The sequence below is a fragment of the Ochlerotatus camptorhynchus genome, unplaced genomic scaffold (genome assembly GCF_037179485.1).
Source record: "Ochlerotatus camptorhynchus isolate MF236.1 unplaced genomic scaffold, CSIRO-AGI_Acam_v1.1 ptg000014l, whole genome shotgun sequence".
NCBI classification, from domain to species: Eukaryota; Metazoa; Arthropoda; class Insecta; order Diptera; family Culicidae; genus Ochlerotatus; species Ochlerotatus camptorhynchus.
This window is the reverse complement of record NW_027040506.1, coordinates 4,645,134-4,672,769: the sequence shown is the minus strand read 5'-3', so window position 1 is coordinate 4,672,769 and position 27,636 is coordinate 4,645,134. Positions and strand designations below refer to the sequence as shown.

The 27,636-nt window shown below is 38.0% G+C and overlaps 1 protein-coding gene across 1 annotated transcript in view; it reads left to right on the top strand.

Annotated features, from left to right (window-relative positions):
• The window catches only part of bowl (brother of odd with entrails limited), a 158,592-nt gene extending 136,719 nt beyond the window's left edge, over positions 1-21,873 (top strand). The window contains exon 3 of the mRNA XM_065222213.1: positions 19,986-21,873. Coding sequence (XP_065078285.1) covers positions 19,986-21,324 — 1,339 coding nt within the window. The 3' untranslated portion in view covers positions 21,325-21,873. The remainder of the gene's footprint in view (positions 1-19,985) is intronic.
• The last annotated feature ends 5,763 nt before the right edge of the window (positions 21,874-27,636 follow it).

Sequence of the window (27,636 nt, the reverse complement as noted above, 5' to 3'; positions counted from 1 at the left end):
AAAAAATCAGGAAGGTCTATTCAACAAAATCCAAACCTAATATTTAGAGGAAGGAGCCAAAATCCATCTTGGCTGAACATAACAACCTAATTTTATCAAAAATACGTACTTTTGTCAATTTAAACCTGGCTTTGTGTGTGTTTAAAAAATAATCATCACGTATGAATTCAGCAAGAACCATAACTTTCAAAGGACAGTATCAAAATCCAACTTAGCAGAAAAGGAAACCCACATTTTTAAAAATATACTTTTCAAATTACAAACTTGGTTCAACCTATGGTATGGATTCAGCAAGGTTCAATCAATAAAATACAAGCTTATTTTTCAAAGATACGAGCCGAAATGTAATTTGGCAGAATCAAAAAACCAAATTTCTATGAAAATACGTATGGATTCAGCAATTCTATTAAATCAACGACTATTTTCAAAGAAAGGCGCCGAAATTCAACTTGGCTGAACAGGAAGCACAAATTTCTATGAAAATACATACTTTTGAGAATTTTAGAATGTTTTCTAAAAAATTGAGCTTCGAAAAATGTACCATCACGTATGGATTCAGCAAGGTCAAGCCAATAAAATCTAAGCCTATTTTTCAAAGGACGGAGCCAGAATCCAACTTGGCTGAACAGGAAGAGGAAACCCGAACTTGCATCAAAATACGTATTTTTGTGAATTTAAAATTCAAAAATTTAAACCTGGCAAGGTTATTTCTTTAAAATTCAAGTCTTTTTTTTTTCAAATATCGGAGCCGAAATTCAACTTGGCAGAGCCGAAAATCAAAGTTTCTATGACAAAACATACTTTTGTGAATTTAAACTCGTTTTTTTTTTCAAAAATTGATAAATTCAACCCTCACGTTCTATTCTTTAAAATACAAGCCTATTTTTCAAAGACAGGAGCCAAAATTCAGTTCGGCAAAACAAATTTCGATAAAAATACCTACTTTTGTGAATATTATCACTCCGAATACGATGCCTCCGAAAAACGTGAAACGGCAGGTTTTCAATGGCATAGCTTAGTGATACCTCTAGAACTCCTAGGGTCTGTAGGTTATTTTGATTTCAAAAAGATTAAAAACAGGGTCGTCTACTTTATTCAAAAGCGAAAAGAGTCGTTACACGTTTTTTTTTTTTTAAAAGGAGTGTTTATGGGTTTTGCAAGTGGCCTAAGATCCATAAATTAGATTAATGGGTACAAATGTTCATAATAAGCCAGAATACAGTCATGGCTCCTATATATGGATCCTGGAGACAACGGAACGGTCTTCTGGAAGATTCGGAACATCCGTAAAATTGGTTAATCCACGAAACTGATCCTAGAGCTCCGCGGTTTTTTGAAAACATTAGGAACTGTGATATAAGAAAGAATTTGGGTTCATGACATAAACACGGACACGCATGGCGATGGGAGCGTGCTCAGGAAGATCCGAATGATCTGGAAAAGTGGTCAATCCATGAAACTGATCCTAGAGCTCCGCGGTTTTTTCGAAGACACTTGGAACTGTGATATAAGAAATAATTTGGGGTCGTGACATAACAATGGTCCCGGATGGCCATGGGATCATCCCCCGAAAGATCCGGAATATCCGTAAAAGTGATTCCATGAAACTGATTCTAGAGCTCCGTGGTTTTTTCGAAATCACGTGAAACTGTGATATAAGAAAGAATGTTGGGTTGTGACATAACAATGGACCCGGATGGCCATGGGATCATCCCCCGAAAAGATACGGAATATCCGTAAAAGTGATTCATCCATGAAACTGATTCTAGAGCTTCGCGGTTTTTTTTCGAAAACACTAGTAACTGTGATATAAGAAATAATTTAGGGTCGTGAAATAAACATAGTCCCGGATGGCCATGAGACCGTCTTCCAAAAGATCCGAAAGATTCTTAAAAGTTGTCCATCCATGAAACTGATCCTACACACTTAGTTTTTTTCTACCGAGCTCGGTTGTGCAAATCTCATCACATAAAGTTTCACTGAGATCTCAGCAAAAGTGACATTTGATTGCTGGCTCTTAGCAAACAAAAGATCTTAGTAAAACTTTTATTGCTGAGATTTGCATAGCCGAGCTCTTTAGAAAAAAAATTAAGTGTGTAGAGCTTCGTAGTTTTCTCGAAAACCCATGTAAATGTAATTTAAGAAAGAATTGGGGGTCGTGACATAGGCATGGACCCTAGACTGATGCAAAATTTGAAATTTTCGCCCCACAGTGCTCAAACGGTTCCAAATTGGGCCCCCAATATTTGAACTCATTTAGTGAGAAACTGACTTGGCACAAACCATTTGAAGTTTATATGGGAATTACTATGGAGAAACCATAATTCTGGTTCATATCGATCTCAAAATTCACTTGTTCACTCTACTTTAGAAAATGATAGCTGAGCTTGTTGAAAATTTTCTCAGATACAACTTTGTTGCAGACCACTTTTCGATCAAATGTAAAGAACAAAAATTATTAATGATTCGAGTCACTGATGTCTTATGATAGTGCTCAATCAAGTGTTCAGCAGGCAACATTGGTGTTTATAACGCGTAGAATAGAGAACAAAAATCATGGCTACTATGTCACACTGCAGAATACAGTGTTGCTCACAATACAGTTACTTAATCTTGCCATAAGATTATCAATCTCTTAAACAATTAATAACTATTTAATTTGACGTTTGGCTGAAAAACGATTTTCTGCAAAGTTATAGCTGATAAAAATTTCCATAATAATAGAAATAGAATTTGTTAGTCTAATGGACCCGGATGGCTATGGATTCGTCCTTCGGAATATTCGGAGCATCGGTATAATTGGTTCATCCATGAAACTGATTCTAGAGCTCAGCAGTTTTTTTTAATCTCTTGGAACTGTGATATAATAAAAAAAAACTTGGGTTGTGACGTAAACATGGACATGGATGGGCATGAGACCGTCCTCTGGGGGATCTGGAACATGCTTAAAAGGGGTAAATCCATGAAACTGATCCTAGAGCTCCGCAGTTTATTTCAAAAATATTAGGAACTGTGTTATAAGAATGAATTTGGTGTCGTGACATAAACAAGAACCTGGATGGCCATTGGACCGTCCTTCGAAAGATCCGGAACATCCGTAAAAACCCATTTTTTTCGAAAACTTCGCAGTTCGAGAAAACCGCGAAGTACTAGAATCAGTATCATCGATGCACCACTGCACAGTGGTACAGAATGCAGATTTAGGTGGAATGATATGTTTTGAGCCTGAAATTGAAACTTTAGACTAAAAGTCTCTTCTACAAAGTTGTTCCATATAGTTAGGCCCTCATTTTTATGACAATGAATTCTAGGGTGGTTCCTATTATCATTAAAATCAAAAATCTAACTTTTTTGTTTGAATAAATTAAGGTATACATTTTTCCGCAAAGTTATAGCTGAGCTAATTTTAAGCAACTTTGTTCAATATCACTTTTTTGTATCTCTTAAATTGGCCGATTTAGAGCTATTTTCTTGAATTGAGTTAGGGTGGCTCTTAAAAAAAAACAGTTTTTTTGCTCTATTTTTCTTATTTCGAATTTCTCAGCAAAGGAGTCTTCAGATAACTTTTAGATCTTAAGAAGGCGCAAATTTTTGCTGCACAAAGCTTGTCAATATCTTTCGCCGATCAAGAGTTATTGACGTTTGTATACTAAAAATATGCACTTTTCAACTTTTTTATTTGAAAATTCTCATGAAAGTTATCTTCTAGAGACTTTTAAAACTCTTTAAGACGAATGTTTTATAGCTGGATTTGTTGCCTGTATCTCTTCTACTAAAAAAGTTATACTCAAATATAGTAAAAAATATGAATAAATTCAAATTGATTTTATACGAGTTTAAAAAATAATATACCTCCAATTTTTTCATATTATTGAGAATAACATACGCCCTTTCAAATGCTGCAAAAAAACTTTTTTTTTTTTGCCCCAACCAGAGATATTAACATTTGAAAAGTGCATATTTTTAGTATAAAAACGTCAATAACTCTTGATCGGCGAAAGATATTGACAAGCTTTGTGCAGCAAAAATACAGGCCATACAGGTCCATATTTATGTCATGACCACAAATTCTTTCTTATATCACTGTTCCTAATGCTTTCGAAAAAAAAACCGCGGAGCTCTAGGATCAGTTTCATGGATTGACCATTTTTAAGGATGTATATAGGAACCATTACTGTATTCTGGCTAATTATGAACATTTGTGCACATTTATCTAAATTATGGATCTTAAAAATAAACGTGTAACGACTCTTTTCGCTTTTGAAAAAAGTAGGCGACCCTTTTTTCAATTTTTCTTCGTTAAGAAATGGCTAAGTTATGTCGTTTCAAACTTACTGGTACACGTTTTTCGGAGGCTTCGTAGTTGGCGTTAAGTATTTTGCCCACCGTATTCGGAGTGTTAAGCAGGTTGGTCCTTCACGTACGGATTCAGAAAGTTCCATTCTATAACATCAAAGTACAAATTTCAAACGATCCGAAATCCAACATGGCTTCAAAAAAATCTACCAGTACGTATGAACTCACAAAGGTCTACTCTATAAAATCTAAGTCTGTTTTTCCAAGGACAGAGCCAAAATCCAACTTGGCTGATCAAAAACCCAAATTTCTATAACTAGAAAAATACGTTTTTTTGTGGATGTTAACCCAGTTTTCTCAACAATTATGTTTGATTAAAAAATCTACCATCAGGTATGAACACACGAAGGTCCATTCTTTAAAATCTCAGCCTAACTGTCAAAGGATGTGAATCTCACAAGAACGAGAAACGGTTCTAAGGGTCTACGTTAAAAGTTAGTTAAATCACTTCAGAAAATCTCAGACTAACATTAAATATAATTCAATCACTCAACAGAAAAGTTTGGACTCTCTAAGGAAGGTATTGAACCACTTCAGAAAAGGTTGGACTCCATTTGGAAAATTTAAGCTAAAAAAGTGTCGGTTCACTTCGGAAAACTTTCAACACTTTTAGGAAAGCTAGATGACCTAAGCAAGATTGTGTCCTTGCTAAATGCCAAAGCAGTTAACAAAAATTTGGGGCTCACTTAGGAAAATGTAAAAACCCGTTTGGCAAAGTTTGGATTCAGTCCAAAAAAAGTTGAATCAGTGCAGGATACCTTGAATTTATTTAGGAAAGATATTAAATTAGCTAATGTGGCCTCACTCTAGAAAAAGCGAAATCAATTATTTAAAGCTTAAGTTGGGGATATGTTGGATCACTTCAGGAACGCTTTGATAATTTTAGGAAGAATTGAATAACATAACAGAAAGGTTTAGACTCAGTTAGAACAATGTCGAAGACTTATTCGGCTCAGTTTTGAAACTGCATTGAAAAATGTCACCTCAATTAGGGATTTCCTGAGTCGTTTCTGATTTGGTCTCACTTCTAAAAAATTTAAACCAATTTTTAAAAGATTGGATTTAGCTCGGAAATTGTAGAATCACTGTAGAAAAGAATTGAATCATTAAGTAGCATTGCAAGTTTGTAAGTTGATTTTTTTAAGATCGAATGCGAAAATCGAGCGGCTACGGTGGGCTGGGCACATCGTAACAATGTCGGATAAAGACCCAATGAAAATGGTTCTTGGTAGCAACCCGACTGGAACAAGACGAATATTTGCTCAACGAACAACGATCAAGCAGATTGAAGGCGGCTTACCTAGTGAGTTGCCAAACAAGATTAGGAATGAGTTCGATAAAATCCGTTTTCAACAACTGCAACCGGCTGATCCGATTTCAAGGACCTGTTATGCCGTACCGGTCTAGTAGTAAAAATTCTGTAAAAACACAAAATGATATTCTACAACATAATAAAATCTTGCAAGTCTAGTCTACCCTAATGCAATAACTATACTCGAAAAATAAATATACACAGAAAGTTTTTTTTAAACAACCTCTCTGTGATATTCCAAACTTTTGAAGCGGAGAGGAGGTGACAAAAGAAAAACTTGTGATTTTTTGGAACGGAAAACCTGTTCGAAATTAAAAAAAAAAATCCAAAATCTCAGATGATAAAAGTACATACCTAAAAGAATATTTTTTTAGGATCTAACTTCTTAAGAAGGACGTGACATGCATAATTGACTCATTTTCGATACAATCCTTACGGGAAAAACTGATTGACTACCATTGAGGGTGTTGCCATCTATGAGTAACAAGCTAGAACTAGCAGTTTTGGACTTTTTATTTTTTGATCAGAGAGTAAATCAATTGCAGTGATATTTATAACGCAACATGGGAGCAAATTTTATAAGTTCCGGATAAAAATGTGATCTTTCGTATGTCTGGCAAGATGATAAAAAATTTGATAAATCCAGATAAAGAATTCTGGCAACGCTGGTTTTGACTAAATTTTATGTCAAAATTTACGCTTTAGTCTCAGAGCACCTAAATTTACATGAATTTATCTAAGTGTGCATTTCACTAGTTGTTTCTAAGCTTATCGAAGTGATCTTCATATTCGTGGCTTATGGCGTTCTAACTGAAGCTTATTCCTGCTCCCAACTTTCAGATAGTTTTAAAATAACTCCGAATTACAATATTCAAAAAAATATTCCCGAAGATGCATCCACACACAATCAGTCACAATCGAGCAGCAATCGTTATCAAACGACGGATTGACTGCACAAATTATTAATCAACGATCGTGCGAAATCGTAAACACACTCTTTGCTTTTCCAAACCAACTGCAACTTAAAAGAAAGTTCAACCTTCCAGCGCTCTTGACTCCACTTTTTCAACAATGGATTTTTCGTTGCCCTCTTCTTTCCTCCAGTGGTCTCGGTCGGCAGTTTCGCTACAATCAACGCGGAAAACTTACTCGAACGAGATCATTTGGTAACACACTGCTAACTTGACGAACTCTTCGCTTCTCATCTCATCTCCTCAGGTGGGCTCCGTCAGTTTCGTTGAGTGCAAATTGAACAACTTGTACAACTGTGCACCGCCCAGGAGTGCAATTTTGTGTGGCAGTCTTCGTCGTCGTCGTCACAATCCGGTTGCGCTTTGCCCAACGCTTTCGGAAACTAATTAGCATAATTGAGTCATTTAAGTCAACGATATTTAAACAAAGTTTCATCGGAGAGTTATTAACTTCTTATCGCGCAGGGAAGTCGCATTCGGTGTGTCGTTTTGGATTATTTTTTATATGGCTATGATCGGTCGTACCGCGTCATCATCGGGAGTGGTAGCTGAGTGAGTAACAGTTTGCCTGATATAGAGCCAACATGTACGAATGAACGGACGAACGAACGGAGAGTGTTGATAGCTATTTTGCAATTAGCATAAATTAAGCAAGTTTATTCCAGCTGGGCCGTTTAAAGACATCTAATGGGGGTTTTGCTCCTTGAAAATCTGATGAAGGTGGTGAGGGTGAGGGAGTTCAAAGTTGACACTTTGTTGGTCGGTTGTGGAATTATGGCCAAAGGAGGGAAGGAAAGATGGATACCAGGAAAGTAAGTCTAGAGTGGCGACTGGATAAAGTTTTGCACGAAGTGTATCGAGGAGCCCTAATGACTCCCAAGGCGATAAATTTATCCGTTTTTCTGGACGGGGAAGCAAGCTACTAATGATTTTCTGATACCTGGTTGCATTTTGCAATTCACTAATCGTCCGCTCAGCAATTGAATGTAATTACCGTTCATGCAACTCACAACCATTTATTAAATTTAACCGTAATCACTTTTTGCAAACCGGCAGCAGCTTCTGAAGACAAGTTTTCCTCCCAATAATCCCCCTCCCCCTGTCTGCTGCATTCTTCCATCATCGTCGTATTTATCGTGACGATAACCATTTGCATTATTGTTCAGCGCCAATCCCGGCAATTCTTCATGTTTCGCGGACAGCTGTTGCCTCAATCCTATACAATTGCTTTGGAGAGAGGGGATGCACGGGGGGTCATCATGAAACGGAATGCATGACATGGCCCGAACGGTAGCGTGATGATTCGTTCGTTCGTGACGTTCGCCCGCGCGCGACAACCGTGGGACAAGATCGCCCTCCAGCTCCCAGTCCCAATCAGCCAGCCGAGCCAGCGAGGGTAAAATGCGAAAGCTTTGCGCTTGGTGCTATCCATCTTGTATTCGAGAGTTGGTCTCTCCCCCCCCCCCCCCATCGCTGATCGTCGCGCCATCTAAAGTGCACAGGAACAGGTTCCAGCACACTTTGGAAGCTTTCGGTTGGGATGATAAATAATTTTCATAATATATTAAAAGATAAAAAAAAAAGTGCTATGCAGGATGAGGTTGGGGAAATACGGTGAAAAGCGACGACGACATGGCCTGACACCCCGTGAAATTGTCTTGTTTCCGTGACATTCGCACGCTCTTTGCGCTCCATGAAAGGGGAACGACAGGGACGTGGGTTTGTCACAGTCATTAAAAGCAGCAACATCGGACTGCATCGTCAACCAGAAACCCGAGGTGACGCAGCCCCGATGAGGAGGAAGGCGAAAAACTGCATTAATATCCAGCTACTCATTTCGCTACTTGGCTACATCCATTACAAGCGACTTTTGTTTGCATGAAATGGAGGGATCATGTTGGGTAGTGTACTGGTGAGGGGAAAACTTGTTTCCATTTGAATGATCGATTTCGACTTCTTTGAATAGGGCGACGTTACACCGCGGAGCACCGTATGAAAAGTTCAAGTAATTTTCTGTGCTAGATGTTGACGTAATTTTTCATGATGTTTCATGAAAATTTATGGAAAATTTTCAAAAATTTCCTTTTTTATGCCAATTATTGCTCAATATTGAACGAGGACAGATTTTACGCGATGGTTAAAATTCAGATTTGTTTTGCTGTGTACAAGCCAGCGCAGTCAGTCTGTAACGATTGGATTCAATATTTCATTTCGATCGCACGTCAATCGAAGGTTCAAGAAAAGATTGATACAAAGTAGGTTTATCATTTGCTTCATTGATGCACTTTTTACAGAGTGCGCAGCAAGCGAACCGTCTACAATTTGAACTTCTACATCAACACATCTCAAGCTTCCTTTGGATAAACTTGGTGAGTACGTTCTTTTTTATTCAGTTTTATCTTTTCAATCCAGTACCGCTGGTAGATAAAATGATCGTATTGCGTTATTGGAGAAGGATTTTTAACGGGGGCCTAGTCCTGAACAGGAGTTTTCAGTAAGCAAAGGAACGCATTTTGAACCTCATTATTTTGTTGTGCCTTGTTAGTAGTGGCAAGATTAGGGTAGTGACCGCTTCAGTTATGTATTTTTATATTGTGTATTTCATATCGAAGTAGAACTTAATCACCCAAGTAACCATATGCTCGGTGTTTCGTCATTTTGGCTATATACAGCTTTACAGCTGTTATACCAGTGCTTGCAAGTTTTGATGAGGTCCGTTTATGGTCAAGAAGGCGAGGTGACGGGCCTATGGTTACTTGGGGAAGGCCTAAGTGCTTTTTCGTAGCTTTTAGTTTTCGGATTTGAAAAATCATCGCTCGCAGTGGCGTGCTTACTGAGCAAAAAAACTCGGTTCTAGGAAAATTCATATTAAAGAGATTTATGGTCAAATCGCTTGTTTATAGTGCATTTTGTGAAACTTTTCGTCATCGTCGGTGCCGGGTTTGAATGGTTACAATAACTCGAAAAGCTGTATGATGTGATATGAAGGGCTCTGTGGCCTTAGAGTGACCGTTTTAGCTTACTGAGCAGAACATCGTGAGTCTAATCTCAAACTCATCCACATTCAAGATTTGTCAATCGTTTTATTTGTTAATAAGACTACATGGTAAAAACAGCAATTCGATAACTAAAAGGAGCTCGTTTGCCTTGTGGCAAACGTTTTTGCTTACTAAGCAGAAGACCGTGGGTTCAATCCCAAGTTCGTTCGCGTTATATGATCGGTAGGACATCAATTCAGCTTATCGTTTTCCAAAATGAACCATACTGCAAACCCAACCCTCTTATCCAACATCCCTGTGATTCCTCGTGGAAGTGCAGAGGTGTTCTCGGCTTCCATCAAAGCGAGTGCCACGTCAACATATTTCTACCCATTCCTTTCTTGACCTATGTTTGGGCGCGGCCGGCGCTGCCTAGTTTAATATCACCAGTTTTTACACATTGAGGATGATTGCTAATCCCAAGCAACGTCTATTGGTTCTCTGTGTAATTACAGCTGATCTGGCAATAGCAGAGTAGCAACCGTGGACGATCAATCATGTTCATGCTCATGCATTAATGCACTTGTTATATCATGTGATTATATTAAGTTAATAAGGATTGTTGGGTTAGGACGCCGTTAGGACAAATAGGTCGATACGATCAATTTTGGAAAATGATAATACGTTTAAGAATTCTACCATTTGATAAACATAAGATTTAGGATAGGCCGAATGGATAACACATAACACGCAGTAGACTAGTATGGGAGTTTCTTTTAACGAAAAATTTCACCGACTGGTATGGGAATCCAAACCTCGCTCTGTAGCTCTCATAAAATGTCAAAATTTCGGGTAGCACAATAAAATTTTTTGCAGTTTTTTATTGATTCTGGGAATTTCTTTAAAAACATTCGACCTTTTTGTCTCTTTTACCTTTTTAATTTACACTTTGTGTCATTGGTACCAGATTTCAGCGCATTTACATAAATGCTTTTGGAATAAGCGAAACATCTGCCCAAAAGCTTATAAATAAGAGCACCCAACAGAAATTTTGTTGAGCCAATTAATGAAGCTGTCGACCAAAACTGAATAATTTGGATGATTTGCTATCCCGGTTCAATGGAACAAAAGAGTTAAATAGCATCTACAAAACCATGCCTAATGCACCTGATCAAAAATCCATTATTTTAAAACGGATCAGAATACGGCTCAAGTTTACTTATTATTATCCGCATTCATTCATGCCTTCAACTTCCTTGCTTATCCAATTGTTTATCCTTGAGCAGCGCTTAATTTTCTGGCAAATGAATTGCAAAGTGTTTAAACATATTATAATTTCAATACTTCGAGTTTAATGCAAAGCCTTATTAGTTTTGTTGTTTTAGGGCCCATTCCCTTCCAAAGTATCTAGTTTTCATGTTTTTCATAATTCTATATTTGAAAATATATTCCAGAATACCTTTTCACTCACTCATGTATCCTGTACTACTAGGGGTCATAAGGCCAACGTGAAAGATTTCCATCCAGGGCATCTGCTCGCCTTTGCCTTGACTTGGGTCCAGGTTAGATTCCTGCCGACTCCTTTTATTTCCTCCGCCGCCAAGGATTCTGGGACTTAAAAAATGGTTGTGTCCCAAAAATGACCGCATTATTGACGTAGGACTACGAGATAGTTTATGATGCTCAATTTGATAATATTTACGAAACTATTGATTCATATGTATCATTCGAACATAAACAAATATTAAATACAGTTTTAAAATTAGGCGACATTGAATATCCTTAATTAAATTCATTTTAAATATTTCAAAATTCAGTTCTCATCCAATTCAAAATAAGGTTCCACCCAAGTAACAATTTAAGTTGATCAGTAAGAATAGAAGCTGATTATTGGTTGATTTAAAGTGTACAAAGCTGATTAACAGCCGAGCGGAATACATAGTTGATTAGTAGTGCATAAAGCTAATTTTATCTCCATAATTCAACCTCAATAAGTTAGTCCAAAGATTGAACAAGCATTATTTTAGCTTAACACTACTCCACAAATCAGCAATGCACTACAAATATTTTTTTTCTTAGCCTGATTTGTTGACTGTAGTCATTTAATTTCGTTGCATTTTGGGCATTTTAGTTCTTCTAAATTCACTGCCTACTTTTCTAATCCCAAGCAACGGCAGCAGTAGAGACAAGGTAGAGGAGCTTTTTAGGAATAGCTCCAGGTAGAAGTGGGCTGCGACGACGTCGGAAGTATTAACATTTGTATTTCTGTTTTTTGACTGCTATATTGCACTAAATTTTCAGATAGAATTCCAAAACTATCTCAATTATGGTACTAAAATAGTTTCCACATGACCATCGAAACAAATCTCGCATTTGTGTCTATATTGTTAACTACACTTGAAAATGAGAGGAATGTATAATGCTCTTCCGGTTGCTGTTATTCAACTTAAATTTGACGTGTTTAAAATTAATGATCATACCTTTTGCCACACATATGCTTAAGTGGTTCAGTAAGTATGATGCCTGTGAATCATCGACTGCCAGTTTGAATCCCGAAATGCAAAGGTAATGTTTAGCCTAATAACAATATAAATATGTAAATCCAATTATTCAGCATTAGTCCCACAAAAATATATAAGATATGAAGCGGTCTTCCATTATTATTATTTTTTTCTAAATGAAACTAGAAGGCTGATCAAGATTTGGAAAATACTGTTATTTAATGCCTTAAAAAGCTTATAATTTATATAGCTGTTAAGCTTTCGCCTGATTAAAATCACCAGATTTAGATGGTTAAAAGCTGAACAAAGGTTAACGTGGTCTATGTACAACAATTATTCAAACTAAGGCTGAATTAAAATCGATTAACACTTGTTAAGCATCAAATTGTTACCTGGGCAAACATAAACAATATTTTATCAAATACTGAACAATGTTTATTTACAGTAACCGGAGTGAGAGTTCACTAGTTAATATTGATTACATATAACAAACCACACTTCAAAGTACGTTTAACTCCATACTATTTCATTTTTATGTTGCAGGATTATGACAGATAATCTAAATCTCATTTGAGTTTGTCCTTTATCTGTGTTCAAACAAAAATCTATCAATTAGCGGAAGCTATAATTCAATAAATGTAAAATCAATTATATTGTTTCATATTGACATATTTTAAACTCACAGCAGTACCAATATTGCAGATGAATTTAAAGTTGAAGACAAAAGCAAAGCTCCATTTGGAACGAATAACTATGAAAAATAAGGAGCACTTATCAAAATTTTGATTTAAATAATCATTATTTCAAAGGCACACTTACTTCCCTGGTGACAAAATGCTGAACTAAACTGTGCACCAGCAAGTCACTTTGTACACTATGGCCGCTTGGTGGAGAAATTTTCAACTAAACTAGCCACCATTCAATAGGTCTTTTAAATCTGATCAACTTTACCGAAAACAGTAACCATCTATCTAGTTGAGCTTGCAAGTTAAAGCAAGTAATTATAAGTATACTTGCGCTGCCTGGTGTGATAATTCAGAACTGATTTGTCCACTATACAATAGGTATTATTGATAGTAACCTTCTATCTAGTCGAGATGTCGACTTAAGCAAGCCATTAGTATCAAATGGCACTAGTGGTTAGTGATTTTTCGAATAAAATACGATAGATCTTATCATTCAGAATATCTTTACTGAAGACAGAAAACTTATATCAAGTCGTGCTATCAAGTTAAATCAAGCAATAAGATGTAAAATTGCACACTAGCATCACTTGGTGAGTGAGTTCTGAACTAAGCTGTTCATCTTCCAATGGGTATTATTCGTCAGACAAATTTTGTCCAATGCTGCGACGCTTCTGTCTAGTTGTCGAGGTTGCAAGTTAAAGCAATAACAAGTAAAAAAGAGTGATGTACACCATCCAATGAATCTCTTTCACTTGAACAACTTTTCCAAAGATCGAGAGAACTTCCAGATTACGGCGTAATTGCTTTTGTAAACAAACACGTCATTTGCCGATTTCTCGCGAATTAAAACTCAATCTAAAAAAAACTAACAACACAAACAGGTAGATGAATGATTCCTCTATCATTTGGTATAGTGTGTTCGCGAGATTGTGTTTTTATTCGCGAGAAATCAGCGAAGAACGTGTTTGTTTACAAAAGCAATTACGCCCAAATCTGGAAGTTCTCCGGAGATGTCAAGTTAAGCAAATAATTTGAAAACAAATGGCATATTAGTGCCACGTAAAAGCCGAATTCTGAACTCAAGTGTTCACCTTCCAATAGGCTTCGATGTCATGGTAAATGTAGAATTTACACTTTGTGCCCTCGTAGGAAACAAATATAAATAAGAATTGGAGGAACGATTCAGAAAATTAATAAGTATATTTAAAAATGTGACGTACGCCTGAATTGGTTCTGAAGACATTGTTAACTGCTTTGGATGATTTCATTTTATTGTAATAGCTTCTTGTAACCGATAATGAACCATCGTCGGCCGTAGCTTATTGTGATGTTAGGGGCACGGTGGCTTTAGAGCGACCGTTTTTGCTTACTTAGCAGAAGATCGTGGGTCAAAACCCAAACCTCTTTACATTAGTGAGTTGATAGGGTCGCGTCATTTGCTTAACAGGTTTTCAAAGATCGTATCACTTTCCAATGTGAATCCAGATCTAATTTACCCTTCCCACTAGCAAGAACGTCCTTCCCGTAACAACCGTGGAGATGCAGAGGTATACTCGATCTCTAGTAGGAACGGTTGTTGAAGGAAACATCCTTTCCCTCCCCCAATGACCGTAAGTACGTGGCCGGCGCCGTTATTGACCTCAAAAATATGGATTCTCCGGATTTTGTACACTGAGAATGGATTGCTAGCCCCAAGCCCCATTCATATGGTTCTTTGTGCAAATTTCGCTAAATTTGGTCAATCACGGAGTAGCAACTACTGAAATGTATGGTCGTCAATGCTCATGCTCATGTTCATGCTCGTAGGAAACAAAGATAAATAATGTTTATTTTCAACAACTGGTTCTAACCACCATGACATCACTGAATATTTCACTTAAAATCATAGAATCCCCACCTACCCTCTTCAGACCTTTCTCTAACTAATAAATTATCATACTAAAGCTTCATGTTAGATAGCATTTCCAACCAACTCTGAAAATCGTAAACTTCATAAAAACACTTTGAATGCTCGAAAATTTGGAAATCTGGAAATTCCGGGTTAATATGGATCACTGGAAACGCTGCTGACGACAAAAGAGTGTCCGGGCGGTGACTTTTACACCTGGGTCTTGATCAATAGTTTTACTTTCCAGCCAAAGGAAGACGTGACCAGAGATTTTTTCGCCTCGGCTGAGATTGAGTCCACACTATGGCGAGGCAGCAGTCACGATTGACTTTCAACTACCAGTGCCGTCAAATAATCAGATTTACCCTGCTTTAAAACAACCAAAATATACGCAGGGTGCATAGACAAACGATCACAATTGAGGGGGTTAGAAGGAAAGAGTTCATAATCGTTAATAATTCAGCTGCAGACACATTCCTTGCTTCGTGTGCCATTCTGGATGCTAGATGAGAACCTCCTTTATTAAACTATATAACGCAAAATCTGTTTATAAAGCTGTTTTAAAAACATAATGATTATTTGAACTTCAGACAAGAGACTTGAGAACTTCAGTGAAAATCAAAGAACGAAATTGATTATTTAGCTGCGGAAGCTTAGAGAAGTTCCTGAAATTTCAGAATATCTTCGAAAACTTCACAGAAGTACAGAGATCTTCAGAAACATTTCAAGAACTTCATAAAAGTCTATGGAACTTAAGGGAAGATCTGAGAACTTCAGAAACTTTTATGGACATTTCGGGAGCATCTCAAATAAGTTTAGTAAAGCTCCTAAAACAAAGGAAACTATAGGGGAGTTCAGTTCCAATTAGTTTCACTAAAGTAGCGAAAGTTTCAAGAAGTTCCCAGATTTTCAGATGTTAAGATAATTATTGAGGTTTTTACATAAGTCCAGAAGTTCACGCAAAATAAATCATTTTTAGAACAGTTCAATTAAATTTATGGTAGGACAACAAGCTCCATGAGCACTGCAAACACTTAAGAGGAGTTTTGAAAACTTCGAGAAAGATAATGAACTCGCTAATAAAGCTCTAAACAAAAAAAAACTTCAAGAAAGAACAGATATCCTCAGAGCAGAGATATTTCAGAGCAGGGAAAATACATAAATTTAAAAAAAAAAATCGAGAAAATCAGTGAATTTTTAACACTTTAGAGAAGATTCATGATCATTAGGAAAATTGTGGAAACTTTAGGAAGTCCGAAAAAGTTAAGGGAAGCTAAAAAAATGATGAGAAGTATTGCGAGCATCAGGCTAGTTTCTCAAACAACAAAAGAACTTCAAGGACATTTATTTAACTTCAGGAATGTTTTGGGAACCTTCACGTAGTTCTCAAGACCTCAGAAAAGTCCATTACATATTCAACTGAGATTTCTCATGAAAATTTGCTTGGTGTTTACTATCTTTGGCTTAGTCCTTAGGCTCACATGAAGTCTCAAATTCCTCAGAACTACCATGGAAGTAGATTGCAGTTTCTGTTTTTCTCATCGATTTTTTCGCCAAATCTCCCGTAGTATGAGGTCCTTAGAAATTATAATAAAATTCCATGAGCCTTAAAACCGTGCAAGGAATTTGATTCCAGATTCTTGAAAATTTCTTGAAGTATTATAACTTTTCAGTTAAGAATTTATAAAATTTGTGGGAAATATGCATATTCTAGAGCCAAAAAAAAATCAATTGAAGCCTTGAATTTTAAAAATGTATTTGTTACTGAAGATTAATCCATTTTGGATCTATAAAGTTCAATGTGTGAATGAAAATAACCAGGAATGTTTTATGTTTTTATTTTAAAATGCATTCTTAGTAAGAAAATTATTGAATTTCCTTAATAATGATAGGACTCCCTAAGACTTCCAGGTATTTTCAGGAAACATTAAATTCCCTGAGAATTCCCGGTTTTTCGACAAATTTTCTACTCTTAGGTCACTTATAAGTCACTTTTTTACAACTATAAGTCACTATTTAATCACTTATTTCTTCAACATGGTTACTAAAATCACTATTTTTGACAGCATTGATCGCCACGCTAGGCCTGACCTTGTTTAGGCGAGGAATTCGTCTGGATCCAATCTTCTAGAGTTGTCGTCAGCGGGTTTACCGGAGTTTGCCACGTGATTCCATGTGTCAATTGGAATAACCGATTGGATTTGGCTCACACGGTTGACTACGAAAGTTTTAATGCCATTGTATGACTGAGGTTTTGCACGAATTTAAAAACTTATGACACTGAACATCAATAAGGGAAACAGTCCTATTGTTGCAACACGTTAGAAGTTGTTTCTTCTTCTTAGTATTCGCATTTCAAGCTTATTGCTTATTGCTTATCACATATAAGATTATTGCGTGCTCTCAAACTTAGTGTTCTAAATGCTCTTTCACAGTTATTAATTGAGGGCTTTGGATGCCAATACCAATGCATACATTTGTATATTGTATGACAAGCACAATGATACTCTATGCTCAAGGAAGTCTAGAAAATTTCCATCCCGATGGATTCCTTCTACCAGACCAGTAATCGAACCCCCCGCATCCGGCTTGGTAATATCGTGCCTTTACTGACTAGGCTATGGAGACCTCCATACACAACAGTATGCTTCTAACATAACACAACATTAGGACTCCCAAGTAACAATTTTGGTTTTATGAGGGTTCTGAAGACAATGATTTAGACTTGTATAATGCTTTAAAACCTTTATAAAACTTGCAATGCAACTTGGGCTGTTTCCCCTGAAAGAGGCAAGGATTAGTAATTTTCATTTAATTCCACGACCTTATCTGCTTATGCTTTACGTATTTCGTCTACCATGTGTAGACTTCTGCAAGTCTTCTGAAGAAGTCCGCACATTGTACGCGAAATACGCTTATCGGTCAAGGATAAACAATTAAGGTAATGGAATTAAATGGACATTACTAATCCTTCTATATAGACGCCCGAGTTCCACAGGATTCACTTAAAGTAATCATTTGTTTGGGTACGTGAAACTTTAAAACATTTCACTGAAAAAAAAATCCATCGCCATCACCAGCGAAGGATCCATCTTCTCCGCAGGCCTTATCCCCACACAATCATCAGCAGAGTCCCATTCCGAGAACTCTCAAATCAATAATTCCTTCACAGCCGCATGATCGGGCTTGGCGAACGGTGCCAAATTCTCACCAATGTGCAAACAGCCATAATCTCCGAGGATTCCCGGAACCGGCAAACCCCCTTTTATAGCGTGCACTGGGAGTGTGAGTGCGAGGGACGACTCAAAACTCGCCGTCCGTCCTAAGCATGATTTATGTTTGACTGCATCGAAACTGGATATTATGCATGCTCTTCTGGTCGAATTTCTCAAAGCGCTTTTTTTTTTTGTCGATAGTCATTAGTCGGGCAGCTTTTTTTTGCCCCTGGTGCAGTTTGACCATCAAGACCATCCCAGACTCCGCTCCATTCGAGGGGGGTGCGTGCCTTTCGTTGGAAGTCATTAGAAGAGGCGATTTTTGCCGCTCTCCAAACTGGCTTGAAACACGCAAAGCCAAATCTATGCAAAGTGGTTTCCGAAGGCATTAAATAGTTGAATTTGCATTTCTAATTCAATTACCCAACGTGCTGAAATCTGCTGCGTCGAGAGATGGATACACCCAGTGCAATGAAACTGAAATATCATTCCCCAAAGTGGCTGCCGTCGCGCGGTAGCTAATGAATGCAAATAACATTAATAGTTTGTTTCCTGTCGCTTTTTTGTTTCGATGCTGCTGCTGCGAGTGGAAACAGAAAAAAAAAACTGAAACTCAGTGTGGGATTGCGCAGCGAAGCGCGAAATACATCACCCATTTGCATAAATGTGCACCTTTCCGCCGTCGTCGGGGTTGTCGCTGAGTTGGACGAAAGGGAAAATCGTCGATACAAAACAGGTGTGTCGTCCCAAGCGAGTTTTACGAATATTCAATTTCGTATGATAATTCGGAGATTTATCTATTTTTAAACCCAGTCAACAGGGGCCATTAAGATAGTGAGGATGCTGACGCAGAAGTCAGAAAATTTGGGTCATCGGATCTTTTTGAGCGATCAAGCTGGTTGAAATTGTATAATCAATTCCAACAACTCCCGCCAAAAGCGCTTTTTCGTTCCTTTCCGAAGATGTGAATTGAATGTCCAACCAAAATTACATTTTTTTTTTTTTGTTCGAGTACGTGATTCGTTTTGGCTACTCGGAATGGAAACCTCTTTTGTCCATCTTGCCGTGTTTGTCGTACCATTTGATAAACACTTTCGTTGGTTGAAAATGGGGAATTCTTCGAAAAAAAAACTATTACTTCCGAGGAAATTCGTTCCAGTGACATCAACGATCAGCAAGCGATGAACCGCCATATTTAGCTGGAATCAATCATATTTCGCATCGGAAATTTTCGTTTTCTGCAGAAATCCACCGATTCCACTATCGTTCGGACCTATTCAATGCCCAACAAAGGAAACAAGAGAAAGAAATATGTATCCATCTTGCAGGGGTTTTTCTTTCTGTTGGTGCTGCACTCTTCTGCAACGTTGCTTGAAGGCATGAGTCTCTGGCGATCGGCCGGTATCTGGATTCGCTTCCTAAGGAGAAGTGCTACGGCCACGATGATGATGAGAGGGAAAGGGTCAGGGTTAGTGCAGCAAAATAAACATCCTATACACTTATGTATGTTTGGATGATGCCGGTCACTGCCAGGAGTGAGTTGGAGAGCTGAGGCAAAGATAAACGTTCTTCTGTGGTTGATTTTTTAGTTTTACAAGCGTGGTCTGGAAGCAGAAGTGTGCATGCTGGAGGGAATTTGAAATCTAAATGAAGCAATGTTTTCGGTATTGTAAGATTACGTTACAAATTCTTAGACCAACATCGGTGCTATTCGTAAGCTACCCCGTCGTGGCCCCGACCTAGGCACGCACCTGTCTGAACATGGACGATAGTGGAGTGGAACAGAAAGAGCTATGGTAAGTGGAACTACAAGTTGTTGTCAGGAAAGCTCACAAGAACCTTCGATAATTGGAACAAAATATTTTGCATGTTGAAAGTTGGCGGGTTGTGTTGTAGGTAGCTTGGAAAGCAACGGAGCGGGGAACTGAACTGATTTCATTACACGGGACGGTTGCTCGCTTCCAGGCACCAACCGTCCGACCGGGAGTGGAGAAAAATAACGACCAACCACTGCTGGATGGTAGTAATTCGATATATCTTACAACGACTTTTGTTTTCTCTGTTTCCCCTCTTTTCAGATACATTCACTCCAAGGAAAAGCCATTCAAATGTACCGAGTGTGGAAAGGGTTTCTGCCAGTCGCGAACGCTGGCTGTGCACAAGATACTGCACATGGAGGAATCGCCGCACAAGTGTCCGGTGTGCAATCGAAGCTTCAATCAGCGTTCGAACCTGAAAACACATCTGCTAACTCATACGGACCACAAACCGTACGAGTGCAACTCCTGTGGAAAGGTATTCCGAAGAAACTGCGACCTGAGGCGTCATGCACTTACGCATACGGTCGGCGATGTACCGTCGGAGTCGCTGGACGTTGGAGACGACGACAACAATCTCAGCGGCGACGAAGACGAATCGGTGCTGGAGGTAGACTCACCGGTTCATTCCCCTGCCGGACGGACTAGATCGCCGTCTCCTCCGCTGGATATGCCAGTTTCTGCCGAACTGGACGACGATGACTATCGTCAAGAGAACGAGGAGGAAAATGACGAAGATGAAACGATCAGCGTTGCAGGTCATGAACCTGATCCAACACCAGTAGTCCAGTGCCATCACGAGAGACCTATGGGGTCCAGAAGTCCGTACACAATGCGTCCTCAGTATGACTACGGAAGCAGGTCTTCCTGCTCATCCCAATCTTCCCAACACTCCCAGGCTCTTCAGAGCCCCAACGGTGAAGATCTGACAACCAGTGGACCCGGACCTATCCCTCAGCAGCATCCGCTTGACATGTTCATCCCAATGCTTCACGTCCGCAGAGATCTCCACCAAAAGGTGGGGTTGATTGGACGAGCATCAGCAACGATTACCAGTGGTCTCATGGAATCGGGTGGACAATTTTTCGGACACAATCCTCTGCGGAAACGAGCCATGGGTCCCGATGGAGAGCCCTATCCCATCATGGGACGTCCACTCTTGTCTTCCCATCTTCCACCTGCCATGATCAATCAAAGACCTTTGATGAAGCCCTCCGATGACCCTCATAAACCTCCTTCCCACCCATCCGACTCACCACACGAGCCTGTTCCAATGATTTCACCATCCGTACCTTCCTCCCCGTCCCTCCTGTCTCCACATGTCAACTCACCTACCCACCCCTTACAACTCCCACTGCCCCCTCCATCGCAACATCCGATGAATCTCGTCAACCTTTCGAATCTCCCGCCTCCCAGAGCGCAATCCCCTCCGAATCCAGCCACCTCCTCACCACTGCCATCCAGTTCCAATCAACCACCGCCAGCCTCTGTCCGACAATCACAACAGTCTCCAGCTGCCCCTCCCCAAACACCACTGGGTCAGCAACCACCGCAACCACGCAAGACCGGCTTCAGCATAGAGGATATCATGCGCCGCTAGGAAGGGAGAAAAAATGCTACCAACAGCGATCCGATCAATCAATCAATCTACACGGTTAATTAATGCTAATGAATTCTACAAATGTACAAAACAAAAAACAAAAACAATGACGATAACGGCGTTAGGACGAAAGTTGGATAGAAGGCAGGGAAGGTAAACCGAGCGAGAGTGTCCTTCCTTTCTTTCAGCTTGTTTTACCTCCCGATTGGGGAAGACGCTCTGGCTGAGGGGGTGAAAAACGAGACTAATCAAGGCTCTAGTTTGCGCTCACATTATTGATGGCTTCCGTCACGGCGCGCTTCCTTCGGCGGCGGGTGGGAGGTGGTTTGTGCGGTTTCCCTGGAGGGAATGCGAAAAGACAAAAAAAAAACGCTGCACCAGTGCTGATTGGTACCGGTCTGTGATACGGTAGTTAGTGGTTCGATAGTAATTAAGATGAGTGGTTTTCGCTCGGTTGACAGGAGGCTAGAACTTGGCAGTAGAAGAAGAAGTTTTCAACATTGGGCTTGCGAACTCCGAACTTAATGAAAAGCACATAGGGGAATTTACGTATTCTCGGCAACCTAAGCAGCGACCTTCTTTCTATAGCCTTTTTCTCTATGGAACGCACACATATGCAGTATTGGTTTGTTTACAATCTTTTGCTGCCAGCTGCTCTAACAATTTCAGTCGTAAGAATTGTCAAAAACTGTTTTGAAACGCTTTTACAAAGCTCCAATCTTCTCTAGTGAGAGCGAGTATTGTCGGCAACCCGTTTTTCTTCGGCAACCGTTCCATTTGAACTGCATGTAAATCTGCTGTTCTATTATCGGCAACTCGAAATCAGCTACAATTTGTAGTGCGTGTGTTTCATTTCAAGAAAACCCTGCTAGATTGCTTTTTCTCAGTGGTAAAAATATAGTCAAATTGAAGCTGAAAGCATAAAGAATCGTTTGCATGCATTCAGCGAAGTGTTTTCGTAAGAAAATCCAGTGAAAATAGTGTTTCAATTTGGGTTGCCGAAAATAGTCTGTCATGCCGAAGCCGTCATTTCCTCTATAAAGAAGCGATGTAGAGCGAGCTTGATCGCACGGTGGGGCGGCAACGTTGAAAATCGATGCTCTGGGTTAGCGGTTCTCAATCTGCGGGTTGCGGTGCATGGGGCTTGAAAATTTGTTGAAAATTATTACAAATCTACAAATTATTTGAGGGAAAAAATTCAGATTATTTTATAATAATCCAAACCTTTCAAATAATAGCTTAAAGAATCCTGTATGAAGAAGTTTTCGAATGGATTGAGAGATTCCATTTTAATTTCCTCAAATATGTATCAAACTTTCACGCTTTTCATGCGATTCAAAGCCTACATCTAAATGCTAGTTTGTTGTCTCGGTATCAGAATTTAGTTTTCGTGATGCCGCGAAGAAAGTCCTTCTTTCCACTAGTGCGAAATGCCTAACGGAAGAATTCTGGTAGGGTCGCAGGAACTAAACGGGATTTGAAGAACGTCGAATGTCAGGGTAGCTCAGTTGAGTCGAGCTTCAAAATCAGAATCAGAATGCTGCTTATTGAAATTCATAAGCCATTTATACAATTTTCTTCACAATGGTTTGTGTACGATAAAATGAGAAGATTAGGTTTAAATTGAGATGACTGGAGTGTCTAAAAGTGTCAAAATGCTCATCCTAGCACAATCGATAATTTTTACATACCCCGAGCACCCGGCGTTGTCATTTGAAATCATTCCTACTGCGCGATCGACCTCGAACCTCACTGAAAGGGTGGGAAGGAGACGAAAGAGCGCTGCAGTTCTGGTGCTGAATGGCTTTGCATATGGGCTGCATAGTGTTGCATAATTGCTATTTACTTGAGCGTTTATTGCATGGTCCCGGGGTGATTGATTCCTACACACTTAATTCAGATCACCGAAGTCGGTATGAATTTACCGGGTTTTTGAACAGCAGAACAACTCGGTAAAATTGTCAAATGACCGTTACACGTGAGAAATCAAGAAAATTTATAAATTTAATTTTTCATCAATAAATGGGGTAAACTGAACAACTTCTGGATAATTTTGGGATAATTTTTCGGGATAATTTTTTTTAATAATTGGATTTTTCGCTGATTTTTAAACATTTACCGAACAGTTCTGTAGTTCAAAATTTACCGAACGACGGAGGCCTGGATTAGTGTGTATGGCTTAATTTATGTCAGGCAATTTTATACTAGGGGAAATGGCAGTAATGTCGGCCTAGATGCCTCTGATTTAGGCCCATATATAAATACAGCAGTGTTGGGAAAATATCAAAAAAATCAAATTTCATCAACGCCCAAGATCACGCTTGATTTTCGTAGACAAAAATCAACAAGCAAACAACTGCGGTTGATTTTGCAAGCTGTGATATCGCAGCTCGGAATATCAAGCTAACAAAACTCACCAATTGCAAATCTCACCAAACTGTGGTCAGATTGAGTTTCATAATTTTCGCTTTACACCCGAATGCAACCGAAAGTTCCATAACGGCTTGCAGCAGTCCCTTCGCGTCTGCCTTCGGTGAAGATTAAAAAGAGATAGCAAACTATGCTTTCTCTTTCTAAGAAAACGATGTGCAATGGAATCATATTTGTGTCGAGTCAACTCTCAGCTTGATTTTTGCACGGCAATCAATATCCATATCAAGCATGATATTTTGTTCCAATATCACGCGTGATACTGCGAGCGTATGAGAGCGGAAAAATATCAGTTGATTTCTGCTTTTGTCAACACTGAAATTCAGCAATCGACTAAATTTTCAATAGTGACCAAAAATATCCATTAGTATCATCCCAATGACGCGTTCATCTAGATAAAATTGATAAATAGCAGATTTTTAGCGATGGGCCCAATCTTAGATCCATAGGCCAACATTAGAGCCATTTCCCCTATTTGCAAGATTATGATTTGTATGTCACTAGTTTTAGGATTTATGGGCAGTTTCACGTTAAATGACGAATCGATCTGATGTGGCCTTCTCCGATTTGCATTTAACTTTACATAATTGTTTGTTATGGTCAAATAATCACAATGGAGCTAAACAACAGCCATTTTTGAATCATGCAAAAAAAAATTAAAAATAGTGTATTTGATATTTTATAACAAATCATAACTCGAAAACGACAAATGCAATCGAAATTTTGTCTAAAGCAAAGTTGTAGGAAAAAACAAATCCATTTCAGGCTTAATAACAAAAAAAAACAATCCCCTTAAATATTCTTTGAATATTTTTTTAATAAAACGCTTATGATGCTTTCAATAAAAATCTTACATGCTTAGTTCTGTTAATCTTTCATGTTGGACACTTTCAAATTCTAGACTAACATTTGAAAAGGGCGTAGCTCCAAAATGACCATATCGAGAAAATCGCCTTCGAATTTTGATGACCTAAAATTAATCCTATTTCACGGCTTTCAATTTTCTGGATGATTTTATAAGCTTGATATATATTTAATAGTGTAATCTATCATCATGCATCACTAAAAACTAAAAAAAAAGTTTTCTTTGTCGTGAAATTGAGAATAAAACATCATGCGCCCTGATAATGTCTTACATGTGGTTACCCCCGGATCTTCCATCCTTTGAACTGCCAACACTGGTGATACGCCGTGGAAATACACCCTCGGGATTTTTTTATTGTTGTAACGCCTTGGTTCTTCGTTCGCAAATTTTGTAAGAGCGGAATTACGTCCGGAAATTTTTGGTCTTCTTTTTGTTCCTTGTTTACACGTGAAATATCAATCGGATGCATTTCTAATGAATCGAGCGTGACTAGATACTACAGAATCAGTACGTTTGGCATATTAAAACAATATAATTCGTAGTTCTGGTGCAAGGCGTAACAACCAGATGCATCAAAGAGTTGAAAGTTGGAAAAACGCCAGGTAAGAAGAAACGTTTCTGATTATTTGAAGTGATATTTTCTTCTACTTTTTCGTGTTTATCGAGTAGTTTGTGAACTGTTCTCTCTATATGTGGCAAAATATGGTTTGTTTACATTTTGGATTTACGCCCTTTTCAAATGTTAGTTTAGAATTAACAAAACTCAAAGATCAACAAGTTTATGTAAAAAAAACATTACATTATTATTAAATTTTATAAAAAAAAAATGTGTGAAATTTCGCACAGATTTTTTTTTTTGTATTTAAAAATAGCTTTCAAAATTTTGCATAAAAATTTTATGAACAAAAAATTGAAATTGCTTAAAAAAAGGGTTGTTCTATGATTTGTGTTAATTTAAAAGCTGGGCACTTAGAAAATTTAACAGAAAGATGAATTTTTCATAAGTTTTTCAATAAAAAATATCAAAGAATTTATAGAAATAGGGTTATATTTTTAATTTAATATTTTTAAAAAAATTTGCATGATCTATAATAGCTGAAATTAGCTCAATTATTAATCATTGCTTACAACTCGAGCAGAAGAAAATAATCTTAAATGATTTATTAGCATTTTAGTAGAATATTTTTTTACATTATTACGTTGTTTTTCGTTTCAATTCTACTACTATTGTATCACTATCACTAATTCACTATTCACTTTCACTATTTACTTTCACTATTTACTTTCACTATAATTTAAAAAAAAACTTTATCAGATACGTTTTTCGTTTACTACTTGCAAACTTCTTCAGTGTCTAGTTATAGACTAATACTAGATACTGAAGTAGTTTGCAAGTACTAAACGAAATACATATATGGGTCATTCCAGCTCAAGTGGGTACAGAATTTTATAAAGTTGTGGTCGATGTCACCGATTTGAGCCAAAGTTGGCCAAAACGCTTTTTTTGGCATTCTGCACAAACGCCTTTTTTGATTTTGCTCTAAAGTGCCTAGATCCCTCTCGGCTACAACCCTGGATTTTCGAGGTTTTTAAAAAATTTCAACTTTCAGAAGAGATTACTTCATAACCAAATAAGCTATTCGTGATGTTAGAACGTCAATTTGAAGGTTTTTTTTAATGAAAATTCTTAAAGACTTAACCACGTTTTGTTTTTGTTGTAGTAACTACAGTAAACAGACTGATCACCGACAGATATCCAAGTTATTAGAAAATGGCCTATTTTCACCATGGGCGGGATTTTTTATTTCTTAATATTTTGGGCTTTAAATTTCATCACACTTTGGATAACTATTCTACTCGATGTGTTTCCACGGGCAAATGATTTAGCGGCGCCGGTGGTGTAGTGGTAAGCATGATTAACTCTCACCCCAGCAGGCCTGGGTTCAATGCCAGTCGGCGCCGCTGGGATGTTCTGAGGCATAACATCTCTGATCACGCCTTCCTTCGGAAGGGAAAAAAAGCCGTTGGTCCCCGGTTCATGAGTTTGATGGGTCGATAGGTAGGGTGCAGGTGTGGGAGCTGCCTCTCTGGTAGCACGGAAAACAAGATTGACGGAAAACAAATCAAGGAAAAAAAAGGGGCAAATAGTTTTTGAGATATGACCAGATGAATGAGTTGGAGTTTTAAGCTTTTCTGGTAGAAAATCAATGCCATTTAATATTTTTTTTCTTGAATTCTTTCACGTCGATGGCACAGTAATATGTTTATGCTATTTCCCACATTTTCAGTGCAGGATTCTAATTATATTGAATCATTACTAGCTCATTTTTATTTACGTTTATTTTTCTTTATAACTATAATAAAAAAAAATGCATTCTTGATCGTGAGATTGTATCTAAAAAAATTAATTAATTACTCAAATAAGGGTATTATTCAAGTAACAGCTGTCATCCTCAACTGAAATTTCATATACCTGCTAATCCATCTGATTTCATCGTTCTTTTAGAGCACAACGTTTTGGCTGTATTCAATAGGAACGTATTTTTCACTTTAAGAAGCACAATTAAATTATGAACAGTAATAAATAAATGAGCTAGTTATGATTTCATAAAATGAGAATCCTGCCTAAAACATGTGAGAAATAACATACAAATATTATTGTGCCATCGGTGTGAAGGAAATCAAGAAAATACAAAAAAAATATTAAATAGTATTGATTTTCCACCAGAAAAGCTCAAAACTACCACTCACTCATCTGGTCATATATCAAAAACTCTTTGTCCAAATCATTTGCCGTGGGAAACACATCAAGTAGAAAAGTTTTCCAAAGTGTGCTAAAAATTTGAACCCAAAATAAAAGAAATAAAAAATCCCGCACATGGTGAAAAAAAAAGCCATTTTTGGACAATTTTAATACCTGCCGGAAATCAGCTTGTTTACTGTAGTCACTATAAAAAAAAATGTGGGTAGATTTATAAAAATCTACATTAGAAAACCTTCAAATTGACGTTTTAAGA